Source organism: Lithobates pipiens, unplaced genomic scaffold, assembly GCF_037356315.1.
Source record: "Lithobates pipiens isolate NorthernLeopardFrog02 unplaced genomic scaffold, aLitPip1_a1.2 Scaffold_19, whole genome shotgun sequence".
Classification (NCBI taxonomy): Eukaryota; Metazoa; Chordata; class Amphibia; order Anura; family Ranidae; genus Lithobates; species Lithobates pipiens.
In genome coordinates this window covers 105,597,205-105,614,274 of record NW_027507764.1, presented here as the reverse complement: position 1 = coordinate 105,614,274, position 17,070 = coordinate 105,597,205, and the positions used below count along the sequence as shown (strand labels likewise).

The window sequence follows — 17,070 nt, the reverse complement described above, 5'->3', positions numbered from 1 at the left end:
AGTGTGGTACCCCACCAGTGTATGGTTACAGAATTCTCAGGTTGAGTGGCTCCAGGGTATTTGCTTGTTTAAGAGGAAAATGGCTTTTCAGTTTCCTCATTTAGTAAAGTCCACTTTGGGACCTGGAGCCCGGGGAATTTTAATGCAGCATACACACGTCCGCCAGACAATTCGCCCGTGTGCGTGTGTGGACTTGGAAAGAAGTCTTGACTCAGAATTGTCCACCGGACTTGGCAGCCCGGTGGACAATCCGTCCGTCTGTGCGCTAGTCCGCTGGACTTTTCAAATGAACGGACTTGCCCACACATTGAGTAAAGTCCGTTCATTTTGAACGTGACTCCAGGTAGACTGGACTAGTGAAGGAAGTCTCCATCGGCGAGATTGACACCTCGCAGGCCCTATCGCCTGGTATGGATTTAAAGCGGCTCCCCCCAGAGTCCATACCAGACCCTTATCTGAGCACGCAGCCCAGCCGGTCAGGAAGAAAGGGGGTGGGGACAAGCGAGCACCCCCCCCCCCAAACCGTAACAGGCCACGTGCCCTTAACATGGGGGGTGAGTGCTTTGGGGAAGGGGGGCCCGCCCACCCCAAAGCACCTTGTCCTTATGTTGAATGTTGATGAGGACAAGGGCCTCTTCCCGACAACCCTGGCTGTTGGATGTCCGGGTCTGTGGGTGTGGGGCTTATTGGAATCTGGGAGCCCCCTTTAATAAGATCCGACCCCCCCCCACCCTATGTAAATGAGTATGGGGTACATGGTACCCCTACCCATTCACCTGAGGGAAAAAGTGTTAATAAAAAAACACAACACAGGTTTCTAAAGCAGTTTATTAGACAGCTCCGGGGGTCTTCTTGCTGGGCTCCTCGGTTATCTTCTGCTCTTTTACTAGCGGAGGAGCCCGGGTTTCTCCTTCATTGTCGCTGCCATCCGGGGGTCTTCTTCCGACTTTAGGGGTCTTGTCCAGTTCTTCTGCCGGACCTCCGCTATCTTCTTCCAGCTCTTTTACTAGCGTTGTCTCCTCCTCCGGCATAAGGGGCGGGGTCACCGGTGATGTCACAGTCCCAGCACCCCCCAGGACGGTGACATAAGGGGCGGGGTCACCATGTGACATCACCCCTGACCCTGCCCCTTATGCTTATATAAGTCGCCGTGCAACGTGTCCCTGGCATTGCGGCCGGAGAGAGTGTTGTGTCAACATCGGAAGGGTGAAGAAGAAGGCGACGACTGCGACAGAAGACTAGACCAACGCTAGTAAAAGAGCTGGAAGAAGATAGCGGAGGCCCGGCAGAAGAACCAAAGAGCGGAAGAATAGTAAATGGTTATTCCTGCGCTGCCCCTAGTAAAGGCTATTTATATGAATAGCTGCATACACCGTTATGGACCAAACCGTGTCCAATAGAAAAAGCTTGTGGGGAAAGAGACTATTGCACCTTCTATTCTATCTAATAAAATATTAAATGACTCTCAAATGGTACACAGGGCAAATATAATATTTGGGTGTGCAAAATACTCTTGATGGTTCTGTATGGCCTGATATTGAAATTGATTGCAGTGTGGATATTTATAAAAAAATATATATATATATATATATATATATCATAAAATAAGATGCCAGAACAATTAAAGTATAAGGTGCACTGTGGAAATCTCTAAACACACCTACAGAGGTGCTAACCCCCAGTAGTATTGTGTGTGTATAAACTCCCGGGGATATATTAGTGTTAAATACTATCACGTTAAAATCCAATGTAATATCAGTTAGGAAAAATAAAGCAATAAACAAATAAGCATAGGTAAACGCACTCCAGAGACAGTCTATGCATATAACACTTCAAGTATTAGACTATATGTATTTTATCTATGTTAAAATAACATCAATTCCCCGTGAAAAAAGTGCCAAGTGCTCATAAAATAAGTGCAGCTATTCCAATGTGCTCAACAGAACCAAGGACTATCTACTTGGATCATATATTAATTGGTGTGCGCTCGTTTTCAGGAAAGTCTGGTGGATCTCCGCTGCAAAGTCCGGTGGGTTGTCCGCCGGATAGTCTGATCGTGTGTATGCGGCATAAAAAGCAACTTGCAATTGCTTTTTATGAAGATCTTATTATGGCTTGATTTGCCCATGTGTGGCTAGCTTTAATGAAGTAAAAGGAGGGTGGGTTGTAATTTTCATCTTTTTATACTATTTTTCTATTTGCTCTTTGTGAAAAATGTAATACGTTTTATTAGTTACAATACATCCACAGCAGAAATATTTAGTTGTCTTTCTTTGCTGTGCTTTTTTTTTTTTTTTTTAAGGCAGGATGTACAGACGGCTGTATACGGTTACACACAATGAGTGCGGAGTATCCAGTAATGCAGTGGAATGATACTACTGGTGGCCAGTCCATTATTGCACTACAGTGGTCATTGACAAGACCAACCATGTTTTTTGTCCTGGACGCAGCATCCTCTATCCACATATGGGATTTGTTACAAAATGATTTACAGCCAATAGCCAAGGAATCCATCACATCTGACCAGTAAGTGCACATTAAAATGATCGGTTTTAAAATTAAATTCTTTACTTTTGTCCTCGTCTATCCCTCTCTACATTTTTTTTTTTCTTTTCTTTTTTTTTATTCTTCCTTTTATTTTTTTTCCCCACAAAACTCAGGGATCTTTTTGTTCATTTAAACGCACATCTCCACATATAAGATTATATTTGCATTTTTGCATAATTTATGCATGTTTCCTGTGAAAGCTCCCTTGTTTAAAGGACATACCCTTTGTTCCTTTTCCAGCAGATTTATAAAAGTTAGAGAGCAGATGGGTAGGAATGCTGCTGGTCCTGTACAGAGGGTAATAAGGCATATCCAGAAGAGGAGAGAGCTATGGTGTGTAAGGAGCACAACCCCTCCCTCCTTGCACACCACAACCTGTCTCCAATCCTGGTAGTATCCAATTGGTTTCCGTGCTGGGCCATCTCCTCCACCTATCATCTCCTTACATTACCTAATACATCGCTTCCCAGGGAGGAATAAAGGGGAATACTATAGAGCAGACTTTCTCAACATTTTTAACAGAGGAATTCTTAAAATTAACTTTCAGATTTTAGGGAACCTCTACTAATATGTACAGCCCACAGTATTGTGAACACAAATCTGTGGATAAAGGAATAAATAAACAAATAGGAAATGCAGCATACTAGGTCTACTTGACACCCAGGCCTGCTCTATACAACTAAATTGATTATAGTAATAATTATAAAATGAAACATAATAATCATGGCCAGAAGAAAGAAAAACTGATCCATTTGTTGTGCTTTTTAACATTTAATAATGGTGCCCCCTTATATTTATGGTCACTGGAAAAGTGCTTCCTTACATTGGTGGTCAGTGATTTGTCCGTGCCAAATAACATTTGGTGGGGAGTGACTTGTCCATTAGAATGGTGGTCAGTGGAGAGGGGGGCCTTCATTTGGTGATCAGTGTGAGAAGAACTTCCTTATATTAGTGTTCACTGGAAACAATGCCTCCTTAAATATAGCTGAAAAAAAATCAGTGGTGTCAGTGGTAACTTATTTGAGGGGCAAAAATTGCTGAAGGAACTCCTAGCAACCTCTGTAGGGACCCTAGGATTCCATAGAATTTTGGTTAAAAAGAGCTCCAATAGATTACCACTTGAATGACAGCTCTGAGTCTTCTGGGGTTGCTGACATCCCATCCAAGACAGTGACACCCAGCATCAGTCTCCTGGCTTTTGGGGGTTTTACAGGTAAATGGGAGGGCTTACAGGTAAATACCATGCATACAATACATTAAATGCACATACTGTACAATCTTATGGGAAGAATGTTTTTTGAAATGAAGGCGGAGCTGATCTGTGGGGCGGCACAGTGGTGTAGTGGGAAGCACTCTCGCCTAGCAGTAAAAAGGGTCACTGGTTTGAATCCCAACCAGGACACTACCTGCCTGGAGTTTGCATGTTCTCCCTGTGCCTGCATGGGTTTCCTCCAGGTACTCCGGTTTCCTCCCACACTCCAAAGACATGGTAGGTTAATTGGCTTCTGTCCAAAAAAAAATATATAAATTGGTCCTAGTATATGAATGTGAGTTGGATTGTGGGCTCCTTGAGGGTAAGGACCGATGATACTCGGGTTGAACTAGATGGACTGGTGTCTTTATTCAACCTTACTAACTATGTAACTATGTGTAAGAAATACTCAAAACAAGACAGGCAGAGGGCAAAGAACTATTCACAAGTATTGCTTGTAGTCTCTCTGCAGCAATTATTTTTTACTCCACTACTATCTCAGTCCTAGGCACACTTAAAACAGGAAGTGCACAGCTATTTTTTTAGATGTTCCCTATAACATAGCAAATCTTCACTTTTCTTATGTAAACTTTAACCGGTAAGCGTATGTGACATTTCCGTGATTGGATTTACATTTATGTTGTCAACTTATGGACTAGATCTTTGTTGTCGACCTGTGGGTTTGTACTTCAGGTGATATCCTGAAATAACTATTCAGGTTTCCTATTCATTACTCGAGGGATGGGGAGAATATAATTTTACAGATAAAAGATAACATTGTTTTTGCTTTTAGTTCAGTTCAGAGTTGACAAGAACACTTAGTTTCTGGTAAGATCATCAGATATTTTCTGTACTTGCTGAAAATGTTCTTAAGCTGAAAAAGGAAACTAATGCAGCTACCACGTTTTTTGCATGTAGCTAGCCATTACTCTCTTAACACTTATCAGAGGGAGGCTGTTCATTGATTTACAACAACCCTTCCGCTTTTAAAAGATACCTGTATTGAGAATACATGGAGGCTGTTAATAATATGAACTGGTTTTAAGGGCTCTATCACACAGCAACCCATGTTATAAAATTCTCGACAGAAAAGCATGGCAAATCACTGCGTATGTGTGTTGTGGTGATTTGCCACGCATTGTAATTTCATCTCAACAAATACTGTATATTGTGTGCTGCAATGCATACACAGTGCAACGCTATAAGACTGTAGGCACAGGAGTAACTAGAGTAGAAAAGAAGGTCTAAAAACCCATTGATGTTTCGAACTGTACAGATACCACAGGAGTGCCTAGGCACACTTAACTTATCCTCTAACTTTTTAGAATGAAATAAATATATGCATATTTTTTTGCAGGTAAAACAATTTGCATTTATTTTTTGGAGTCTGTAAAGATTTTCGCCAGCAATCAGTAGATCACTGGTGCCATGCAGGTCTCCAGAACATCTGTCAGTGTAGCTGTGTTGCCATACATCCCGTACTGGCAAGCAGATACAATCTGACAGGAAGACAGAATGAACTAGTTAATTGAAAACTACAAGCCGACAGCCGTTTGTGCTATATTTTTTTTTTTTTTTTTTCCAATTAGTTTTTATTGAAAATTTTCACATTACATTTTAATCGGTAAGAACATTCAAAGAAGGACATGAAATCCAACAGCTAAAATAATAATAATAATAAAAAAAAAAAAAGTATGTATACATATGTTTACCATAAACCTTCTTATTTTGAGCTTCAGGTGTTGACTACAATCATATAGAACAATTGTAATGAACCCTTCCGGTTCAGGTATGCTTAAACGTGTTTTGCTCCCAAGGCCCCTTCGGGGTACAAATGTCCCCAAATGATGCGAGAGTTACATCGTTAATTACCACGTTTGTGCTATTTTGACATTTCAGGGTCTCTGAAACTGTGATAGGTAGTGAGGAGTAAAATCACCATTTTTTGCCCTTAGAAATTCTGAAAGCGGTGATTTTGTTTTCATAGTCCCACACGTGATATCCCCATACTCAGGAGAAACACCAAAATGTATTTTGGGGTGCAGTTGCACATATAACCATGGCATGTGTGAGCAATATATCATTTAGTGACAACTTTGTGTTAAAAAAAAAGTAAAATTTTCCCGAAACGTGTGCCAAAATATAAAAGATTCCATGGACTCAACATGCCTCACAGCAAATATTTTGGGGTGTCTACTTTCCAAAATGGGCTAATTCGGGGGGGGGGATTTGAACTGTCCTGGTATTTTATGCACAACATTAGAAGCTTATGCCACACATCACCCACTCTTCTAACCACTTGAAGACAAAGCCCTTTCTGACACTTTGTTTACTTTACAAATGACAAACTACATACATTTTTAAAAGCCTTTACAGGTTACCACTTTAGATTTACAAAGGTGGTCTGCTGCTAAAATGACTGCCCTCAATCTGACCTTTGCGGTGATACCTCACATGCATGGTGCAATTGCTGTGGCGCTTCGCTTTTGCGCACGGGGGACAGGGGTGCTTTCTTTCTTTTCTTTTTTTCTTTTTCTTTTTACACTGTTCCTTTTTTGTTTTTTGTTATTATCACAGGGGATGTAAATATCCCCTATGATGGCAATCGGTAGTGACAGGTACTCTAGATCTCTTCTCTGCCCTCAAAGCATCTGACCACACCAAGATCAGTATAATAAGATGCTTTCCCAATTTCCCATTGGTGCTGTTTTATATAAAGCAAAACCGAAGTCATAAAATGCTTGTAGCAGGGACAGGAGAGACCAGGAAAACCATAGAGATGGAGGGGGAACATTGCCTCCCACTGCTTGTAAAAGCAGTCTAGCGGCCAATTAGCTGCTAGGATTGCTTTTACATGAAAGCCAGACTGCTGGCTGAAAAGAACAATACTAAGGTGATACCTAAACCTGCAGGCATCATTCTGGTATAACCACTCAAAGTCCAGCAACATACCAGTAAGTTCAAATCCAGGGTCGATCAAATCCAGGGTCACCCCAATGACAACAGAGTTCATTGTTGTTGAAGTGCATAAATCGCAAGATCTGCTCGTATCTAGCGCTGGTCATGGATGCAGAGAACACAGGCATATGGTGAATTGATTCAGTGGACCAATATGACCGCAACTCACTCTCTTTAGTTATGCCCATGAGGAGGGATAGGCCCAGGAAGGTTTTAAATTTGGAAACCCTAATGGATTTCCAATCTCTGGCAAGGGTCAACTGGGGATTAGTGGCGATGAATTGACCAGCATACATATTGCTTTGATCCACAATAGATCTATAGAGATCTTCCGTGAAAAACAGCGAATAAAAATCTAGTGATGTAAAATCAACTGTTTCCACTTGAATTCTGGGTTAGCCAGTGAATGGGAAAGTATGGATGCTGCAGAAGTGGTGGGCTCCTTATTAGGATTGGCAAATACAGCAGGAAGTCGCTATGGGCTTGACAGGCCTGTGTTTGTCTTCTTGGTGGCTGTGGGACACTACTTGTGCTACCCACCGCACCAGCTTGAACTGCACTTATGGGACTTGCCACATCACCACGTGATACTGCAATGCTGGTTTGACTACAACCAGGATGTACCAGACCGTTGGTGCTTGCCAGTTCACCAGAAGGATAAGCGGCACTAGTACTGGCTCTCTGCTCCATACGAGAGCCCTGCGGTTCTTGCACCTCAACGACAGAAGAACGACGGGGTCAGGTACGCCTCACCTTAGCAGGAACCACAGCTCCGTCGTCACAGCTATCTGTCAGGGTGCTGCTGCTGTCTACCGGTTCATATTCTGAGCCTGAATCTGACAGATGAGTGACTTCCTCTTCACTCTCATCTGTCATGCTCAGAAACGTGTAGGCTTTTTCACTAGTGTACCTTCGATTGGCATCTAAATTTACCGGTACAACTAGTGCGACTCGCAGGCAAAAAGAGCACCTGATTGTCAGCGACTGCTTCAAACGCTACCAAAAAAACCTGTTAGCGTTCACAGGGATCTGGCCTGACTCTGCGAATGCTGCAGTTATGTGTTTTAGTAAGTGACAGTGATCGATTTGATACTGCACTTGAGTTGGCTGGGCTGGGCGGAGGGGCTAAACGCAAGGGCTAGCAGGTATCTGGGCTGATCCTGCTAACGCTGCGTTTTTGGGAACCCTAAACTACTGGGGACGTTAATATAGTTCTCATCGAATCAAAGCTATTGATCTGTTCAGACACCATACTACTAAGGGAGGTTGTATAGTGCATGAGTGGGTGTTGGCACTACTGGCACTAATCTGATGCTGCCTAGGGCTGACGCAGACCCTAACTGATGCTAAAACCTAACTGATGTCACCCGCCGGAGGATCAGGGGGTTAAACCTTTATTGGGTAATATATGGCAGGTGCCCTGATGCTATAAAAAAAACTAACCAGTGTCACCTGTGACACTAATAGTGTGATCACTGGTGACAGGGGGTGAAAGGGTTAACTGGGGTTGATCAAGTGGTTAAAACCTTTATTCTGTAATATGTGGGGGTACCCCCGACGCTATAAAAGACTGACAGTGAAACTAACCAACTAACTGACTAACCCGCGACACTAATACGGTGATCAAAATCTAGAGCTATACACTGTATTAGTGACACTGGTAATGGGGTGAAAGGGTTAACGGGGGGGGGGGCGATCAAGGGGTTAAACCTTTATTAGGGTGGTACCTTAGACATCCTGGGGCCTATTACTAACTGCCCTAACACTTATTCGTCACAAAAGACACCGATGCAGTGATCAGTGAAACTCTGACAGGGAGTGAAGGGGTTAACTGGGGAGGGGGTGATCAGGGGGTGACAAGCAGGGGTCAAGTCCTGGGGGAAAAAAAGTGTGGGAACTCCCACCCAAGATCCACTCCCCCACCAAAAAAAAGAAAAAAAAATGATACGCTCATATGCATATATATTTCACAGAAAATACAGTGCAACATTTATTGTAAAGTGCCAGTTTACAAAAACAAAATAAGTTAACTTGTCAAACCAACAGAATAATCACCACAATGGATGATGATCTTTCCCTCGCAGGGAATTTCTAACACAAATACACCCTGTTCCAAATTATTATGAAAATTCTATGTTGCACAGCCCATTAGAAAATATCCCACAAACTGGAATAACATTGCCCTGGCCATGCAAGATTATCAACTTAACGAGATTTAGTATCATCTGCGCTGCGATGTGTGGTCAGCCATTTTGTAAAATATGGTAAAGGATCCCATAAATGCACAGGGGGGCCAATGAGACTAATAAACAAAAGAGAAGACAGGCGTTTGTTGCCAAGCCCACTCCTAATGGGTGACATCACCAAATTCATTGTACTGAAGCCCCTTTCACAATCACCGGATGTCACTGTAAAAATGTTAACTGCTGTCACCGTAAAACTGTTAGTCACCACTGGTTTCAGCTTTTCAGGAATCTCTTCACAACCATTATCAATGTAGTCTCTGAAACCTTCACAGATGGATGGATTATAGCTGAGATGGAATCTTTTGCACAGCTGCTCCAGAGTTTGGATAACACAGGGTTAAACGGAAAGGTCATAAATTAACTGCACATTATCTGGACAGAATGCTTAGGGATATAGTGATGTGTTCCTGCTTAGGAGATGTATGTTAGCTTGGGGGGCTGCAAACTCTGCAGGGCCCCAACACACACTCGCTGCTATTCCAACCCTTCACATATTTCCACATCAACTTCCCTCCTGGCATTAAACTTTGCCAGATATTGTGCTCAGCTTACCACCCCAAACTGATGTTCCTCCCTCAGCTCACCTCTCTCCCTGCATGTCCTGTGAGCAGTATAGCTGTGCTCCTCCTCTGGGTTCTCTCATCATATGGCACTGAAGATAGGGGGGGGGGGGGGGTTCAGCAGGAAACTGGGGGGGATGAGGAGACAGAAAATCAGGAGGGGCCGGCGGGTAGGAGCGCATCACGAGAGGTCTGTCTAAATACAATCTCTTAGCAGCAGGGACCTGATCTACCCGCCAGCTAGCTGTGATTAACAGGTAGATTGAAGAGGAAGCTGTCATGGGGCCCCCTACTGCCAATGCCTGAATGGTCAGTCCACCCCTGGTGTGTGGCACTTACTATTGCAAGCTGTGTCGGTGGCTGCTGGTGTAGCACCTGCCACACAGCTTGCATACTTCAAAGTCTTGCAGGACGTGGCTGCTAACAGGAACGGAGTTCCTGTTGTGGAAAAAGTACAGGAACTCCGTTCCCATGCATTCCCGCAGGACTCAAGCCCTTGTGACAAGTGTACCTATGTGTACTGGTTTCAGTGTAGTGTTGTGCAATTCCTGGTTAGATGTTCTCTGTCTGGAACGGAATAATGTATAATGACTGCGGCTAGTTGATACTGGTTAAATTGTGACAGCTAGTGAGGGGGGGAGAGAGGGAACATGCCCGTTGCTTTTAGATTGGGGAGCTGCGGGGGCCAGTCCTGAATGTGGGTGTAACATGTTATGAAAGTCCGATGTACTCTGACACTGGAACTCTCTGCTGTCAAAATACACTGACAAGTGGTTGCAGCAGAATGCTGCCAGACATCATACATCACCCTTCTAGACAATGAACAGTCTTTTGCTTTGTGTTTGTTTTATTTAGGGAATTGAACTTGGTTGGAGGAAAAAGGGTATGAGATGCCCATAGAACAAATTGGTATGTGCAATGATATAGTGGATCCAGCTTTACATTGCCAAATGTCACTAGTGGTTAAGCTTCACGTTCACTTAAATAAGACAAAAAATGGTGGACTCTAATCTTGACGGCGTTGCTTAGATCATACTCCTCCTCTGCACTCTCCCTGCAGACTTTTACCTCCAGGACACTTCTCCTCCTGCACCACACTTTCCTGTCACAGCATTAGACATCCTGTCCCACCATCTTGAGCTGACTATTCCTCACTCTGAATAAGTCCTAGGAATAGTTTCACTTGATGATTCTTAATAGCCCAGGGGCCTGCAATACCCCTGCTTGATGGCCTTGAACATTTCGTTGAAAACATATTTGAGGGTTTACTGGTCCCAGCAAGCCCAACTTCAAATCTTGTCCCCTCATGCTACAACGATTTGACACATAAGCCCACAGTCTCTCCTCTGGCTCTGCACCCACTTCCCCTGGCATGCCTCTTCCAGGTCTCCACTGTGCCTCACTCACCGACTTCTGCCCTGAGTCCTTCCTGAAGCATTCTCCCGGACCGTGCGGATCCACTGCTTCTCCAGCTCCTGTTCCAGGATACCCCCCCATGACCGCGTAAGGAGAGACTCCCTTCCAGCTCCCAAGCTCCTCTGCTTGAGCCGCACCGTCCCCAGATGGGGGTGTTCCTCCTTCATGCAGCCTAGCACTCCATCCTTCAGATCACCCAGCCGACAACTCCCCCAGTGGCCTGTTCCCTCAGCTTATATGGGAGGCCTGCCCCCTACCAATTCCAATTGGGGATTGGTCAGAGCTCCTCACATGAGCTGCCTGACACTCCAGTTCTAGGCCCTGTCCCTTTTCCAGAACATTCTCCCTGGAAGCAGGGGAGGTGCCTCAGAACTAAAGCACAGGTGGTCACACCCACTGCTGCACTAACCACTCCCTGCCCCCACATCAAAAACAAACAGGCCTTGGAGCATAGGCCTGCTTAAATTTACTTGCACTGACAGAACCTACAACACTACCCCTTTAGCACCTACCTATGGTAGAGGGTGCTACACTTCTATGGCATCACACAATGTGCTTTGTTTAAGCACACTGGGTTGTGGAGTGAAAGGGGCCCTGAAGGCCAACTCTTGTCAATATTTAGTTGTGGAGGAAAGGTTATAACCTATATTTATGACCACAAAAGAAGTGAGCAGAATGTCCTTCTACCTGGGAAAGATTATGTACCATACAAGGGTTTCAACCATTGCACATACTGCTAAATGAAAGTGCATTTATTGCCTATGTCTCTGCTGGAGATGCTCACCTTCTGTCCTGGGAACCACACAGTGATAGAAAATTTTCCCGAAGAGAACATTATAAACATTACAACGTAACAGGGCCCCTAATCATTGCCTACTCTATTCAAAACTAAAAACCAAAGGGCTTTAGCTTGAGTTCGGGTTAAATAGGATAAAGTCAAATTTCCTTATACCCTAGTTGATTATATCTGCAAGAATAATGTATGTTGAAGACCTATACTTCATCTAGATTGATCCTTGCTTTTAGTAGTTTCCCTTTTTGATCACCATCAGGCAAGATTGACATGTTTTATTTGAACTATAGCTTAAATTTCATTATATTGCCTACATTTGGCAATGAGGCATTTAAATTCAGTAAGTCTTAGCACATCTAATTCAGATAACAGATGTCATTCCTTACACCAATAATGCGTTTATTCTTAAATGAGCTAAGGCCCACAGATCACTGAAAAGCAAGACATTTTTCAGTGATGTGATAGTTTTGAATAATAATTACTCAGTCATGCTACACTGTACCCAAATTACTTTTATATCTTTCTTTTAAGGCAGGTAGAGCTTTCTTTTGTCAGTATTAATATTTTTTTTTCTCTAAAGGAGAAGTCAAGCCTGAGATTTTTAGGCTGGGCTTCTTCTATGGGTCACAGGAGTGCAACCTGTTTTGCACTCCTGTGACCCGTTTTCAGTGGAGAGCGGTCTGAAGTCAAGGCAGCGCATAATCCTGACTTCCCAAGTCTGGATCCGCTAGCTTCCTTGATTGATGGCAGTCTCGGCGAGCCTCTCCCTGCCCCTCCATAGCTCATCGCTCCAGTGAATGTGGAGAAGCAGACCAGGAGCGATGCTGACAGATTGCTGTTTTTAAACAGCAATCAAGAATAACAGGTCCAACTCTTCGCCATTTTTTACAGTGGTATTAGGATGGATAAAGCATATTTGGAGCCAATACTTTAATTTTACTGGTTAGAACCCCTGTCAGGCTTTTCTAGCTGTGTGGCCCTGTAAAGGAAATATACTCTCTTGATTTGTACTGATGACCACTTGGATTGAAAGTAAGGGAGAAACCAAAATACTTGAGTTGCCAACAACACAAACGGGATGGACATTTTCCAGTAGGAACACTCGTTCTGGCGATCACTAGTCAAATCTGAGGTTTTTGAGGAATTTTGTGTTGCTTCCTGTTGCATCTACAGAGAAGGGAGTGAAGAGAAATCTTTCCAGTAGAGCACAGATAGGGGGAAAAAAAAAACTGGCCCGGGTTTTCACCATTCCAAACTCTATCCAAAATGAAAAGAAACATTTTGACTTTAGGTATGTTTTACCTCCCACATATTAGTAAATGATACCCTGCTGATATCAGACATGTGACAACGATATCTGTTCCACATTTAATGGAAAATCTTTTTGTTCTGCCCAGGGTACTGAGTATGTCTGTTTTCGGTGAACCAGAAAAAAACAATAATGTGATGGGTCTGGCTTTATCCAAAGAATCTGGAACAGTGGAGATCCAATATATAAAGAAGAAGTGGGCCAAGCCTCAGCCAAAGGAGTTAGAAAAACTTCAATTAATTTTGCAGGAGATTTTGTAAATGTGTAAAATAGTGGTATTTGTATTCATTGTAATGGATTGCCTAATGTAAATTGTTTATCTATTTTTATACTGAATGATATTTTTTTGTACAGGCACTTTGTTACTCTAAATAGTTATATGCACTTGGCCATTGATTGGTTAAAGTAACTCCTGCTTTTGACAGTTTTAGGATACAAAGGTTTGCTCATCTTCTGTGCCCTTTATTCCTGCTTCTTAATTAAGATTGCAATCATTTACTGTCTTCTTTCTTATGTGTCTTAGGGACTCCAGCAGTGAGATATCAGCACCAGAGCTCCCAGCTCTGCACCATTAGTAATGTCATTAGAATGAATCTCACTCCCGCTGCTGATTTTTGCCTATATTTTACATTACAAATAATGCAGCAATGTCAGTTATGCTTCCATGCTGTGTTTAAAAAAAAAAAAACAGATAAAATATGTCCTCAAGATAGAGAGAAAAATAAGTTAAAAGAGAAGTATGGGGTTTGGATATTTTCAGATTCATACTTGCCTGGCTGGGTGCTTCATCTGTCCCCCACTGACTTTGACACCGAGAACCGAGCGATCAAACACTGACAATCGTTCTGTTCTCAGAGCTCCCTGTGCAGGGAGTTGGTCAGTGAGGCAGCAGCTCTCTGCTCTGTCCCGCTCACTGGAATGCAGGGCTGTGGATATGTGGGGGGGGGTGGGCTGGAGTGGCCAACTCAGGCTCTATGGCTTGCTTAGAGGCTGAGCTAGGTACCAGTACAGGGATGTGGGCGGATCCCAACCATATGGTCACGATCCTTCCCAAGCCTGGACCGGCTTGGAGACGTCAGTTGACAACTTCAGCCCACTGTCTGCTGAAAACGGGTCACAGAAGTGATAATTTTATTTTAGACAAATTCATTAAAAGACATTTGTCCTTGTAACAAGACATTACAGCAAATTAACATACATATGTTGACATAGCATCATAACATGACACCTATAATACCCTGCACAAATCAGATACAACTAAAGGGCTACCCATGTTCAACTCCAGGTCAGCTCCAATGAATAGTTGTGATGAAACCCAACATGTTTCAGACTTGTAGTCCTTCCTCAGGGTTTATACTGGGAATTTTTGCTTCTAAAACATAGATCCATAATGAACATTAATTATATAAGCGTATACATATATCATATTGTAACTTGCATAACACAGGCTTCTGTTAATACTTCCAGAGGTCCATCATAAAGACACATACGGTTAATAAAATCAAAAATATATTCCTGCTCAATGGGCTAGCCACACAGAACTGTCCCCCGGGAGGTGAAAAGGATTCACCAAATGGCCAGAAGTGCATACACAAAGATCCCAAATGTAGCCCCTAGCAGCGAGCCTAGGATCATACAAAAACTCACATTACCTGGAGCATAAAAAAACAAAACGATCTGACTAATAAAATAAAATCATAACTAGCCAATAATTAAAAACCCAACAATGGCAGCTGCCGGGAAATTGTGAAGACACCCCCCCTTTGGGGGGGGCGGGGGGGGGGGTAGCTGAATAATTATGTGATTCCAGTGTTCATAGGTATGTATATCCCAGTAGCGGGCCCAGTCTATATGAACTAGGTCACAAAATGAAAACTTCTCCATGTTACATGTAACTGGATGTTCTTCAGAATCCCTGAAAGAATCCTTTGGTAGGATATATTTGGGGACTAACGTTTGGCTCAATGTCAATCAAAGTTCATTAAGGGAGCCTCTGGTATACTGTAGAGTGAGACCAACCCATATATAAACAGTGTTGATGGGCCACTGCATGTGGCTAAATAATATTTTAAGTCTGTGAGGGTGTCCCTCGAAGAAAATTTGTTAAAAGACCACCCTCCATACGAGCAGCATGGAGTCAGAGTGAGTTATGGCACATGTATCAAGCATAACTGGAAAACTCCCAGGCACAGGTGCCCCCGTCATCACATAAAACATTCATATAGCTTGTAGCATGGCACCCTATACCCTCCCTTTGCTGCCAACTAGATCAACACAGGAGAGCTCCTCCAACTGTATGATATGTAGTTCATAATTGCCCAGTATGGGAGCCATCAGTTTTGAACAGGAAAAGTTTCCAAGCCATATAACACTCAAGTAGATAAAATAGTACTTCCATATTATCCATGTGGGGCTTGAAAAGTCCAAGCTGTTCTTATAGAAAGGTGGTCTATAAGTCCATATCCAGAGAAGCTTTATTCCCTTAAATGGATGGAGGAGATAGGGGAGGAGGTATCCCAAAAGCTGGCATCCTGGGAGCAAGGCTGGAAGCCTGAAAGGTTTTGCCAGTCAGGCCATCGACTTTCTGAGGCAATTGTCACCCATCTCATGCTTCCATGCTGTGTTGTGGTCATAATGAAGGTTGAAGTAACTGTGGTCATATACTGTAGGTAAATATATAATTTTTGGTAATTTTCGATTGTTTTATTCTATGCCTCTTACTTGCCACCTACCATAACTGTTATCAGTGGTCTCCATGGGATTTCTGTATTTGGCTTTAGAAAAATGATGGGTAAGCCTTGCTGCTGGAGCTCCAAAGAGATCTAAGACCATAAATAGTTCACAATACATTTTTGGCCTCATGCATGTAAATGTTTAATAGCTTCTGTGCCCTTCAAGCTTCAAGTGTAAATCCTTGTGGCATCACCACACCATGGGAGCTAAAGGGGTTACGTACAACTGCCAATATAAGTAAATGGCTGTACATGCCCATACTCGTGCATCAGTCTTTACCTGTGGACTTGTATTCTCTGCTGTGCAAGGCACCTCTTGCTCCCTGCCCATGGAAAAGTGCTGGGAAATTTATGAGGACACAGCAGGTAGTAAACAATTTTATGCATGGGCCCTTTGTAGATTTAGCTTTTATATCCAGTGGGTTACACCAGCGTAAGGCCATTTATGAGTTGAGATTTTATGTGGGATGTGGTCACTGATGCCTGTGAACACCTGTACTCCAAACCTGGATTTTGTTCACTAGTGGTAGATCTTGCTGATCTCTAAATTTGCAATTGTCTGTAGTAATTAAGAACTTGCATATCCCAGGAGGCTTCACAGCACCAGAGACGTAATTTATCACCTACCTGAGAAAGGTGGCCGAGTGGCGGGAAGGGAAAAAATACATAAAAAGGAAAATTAAAATATCCAGGTTACAATTGATATTAAACGGATAAACTTGGATTCTTCAAACTTTAAAGGGTAACTGCACTTTCATGGAAAAAAAAGCAATACAAAATAAATAAATGTGGATACGATTGCGACCCACGTCATATTGTAATTGAATGTTATTAAAAATGACCTTTCCTTTTAATCTGCACTGCTGTCATTTTCTATAAAATGCAATGCAATTTGAAGGCTCTCTGTACATAGATGGTGTACAGAACGCCCCCTGAAAATGTAACTTCCTGCTGGTGTGATTGGCTTATTGATTTTCCCAGAAGTCTGCACCAAGATACAAATCAGAGTTTTTGGCATCGCCTGCAACAAAAAATGTCATTTTTGGTGAGCTACTCCCAAAGGAAAAAAAATCACATCTAAAGGGATGCAGACCCTCTCACTTTCCTCATTCGAAACCTGCAGGTGCAGCAGCTGACTGTTAATTAAAAAACATTCCCATACAGATTCATATTGCACATGGACACAGACAAACAGCTATTTATCCAGACTAATAAGTGGTTGGAATCTGCAACAACGTTTGTTAACATCCCTGCAAT

The 17,070-nt window shown here is 42.9% G+C and overlaps 1 protein-coding gene across 3 annotated transcripts in view; it reads left to right on the top strand.

Annotated features, from left to right (window-relative positions):
- The window catches only part of DYNC2I1 (dynein 2 intermediate chain 1), a 117,306-nt gene extending 100,639 nt beyond the window's left edge, over nucleotides 1–16,667 (top strand). For 2 of the 3 annotated variants that reach the window (XM_077491136.1, XM_077491135.1), the window contains 2 exons: nucleotides 2,303–2,526; nucleotides 13,170–16,667. In XM_077491136.1, the coding sequence (XP_077347262.1) occupies nucleotides 2,303–2,526; nucleotides 13,170–13,341 (396 nt within the window). In that variant the 3' untranslated portion in view covers nucleotides 13,342–16,667. Of the gene's footprint in view, nucleotides 1–2,302; nucleotides 2,527–13,169 lie in introns of those variants that run through there. The other variant, XM_077491137.1, reaches the window with a different exon arrangement.
- The last annotated feature ends 403 nt before the right edge of the window (nucleotides 16,668–17,070 follow it).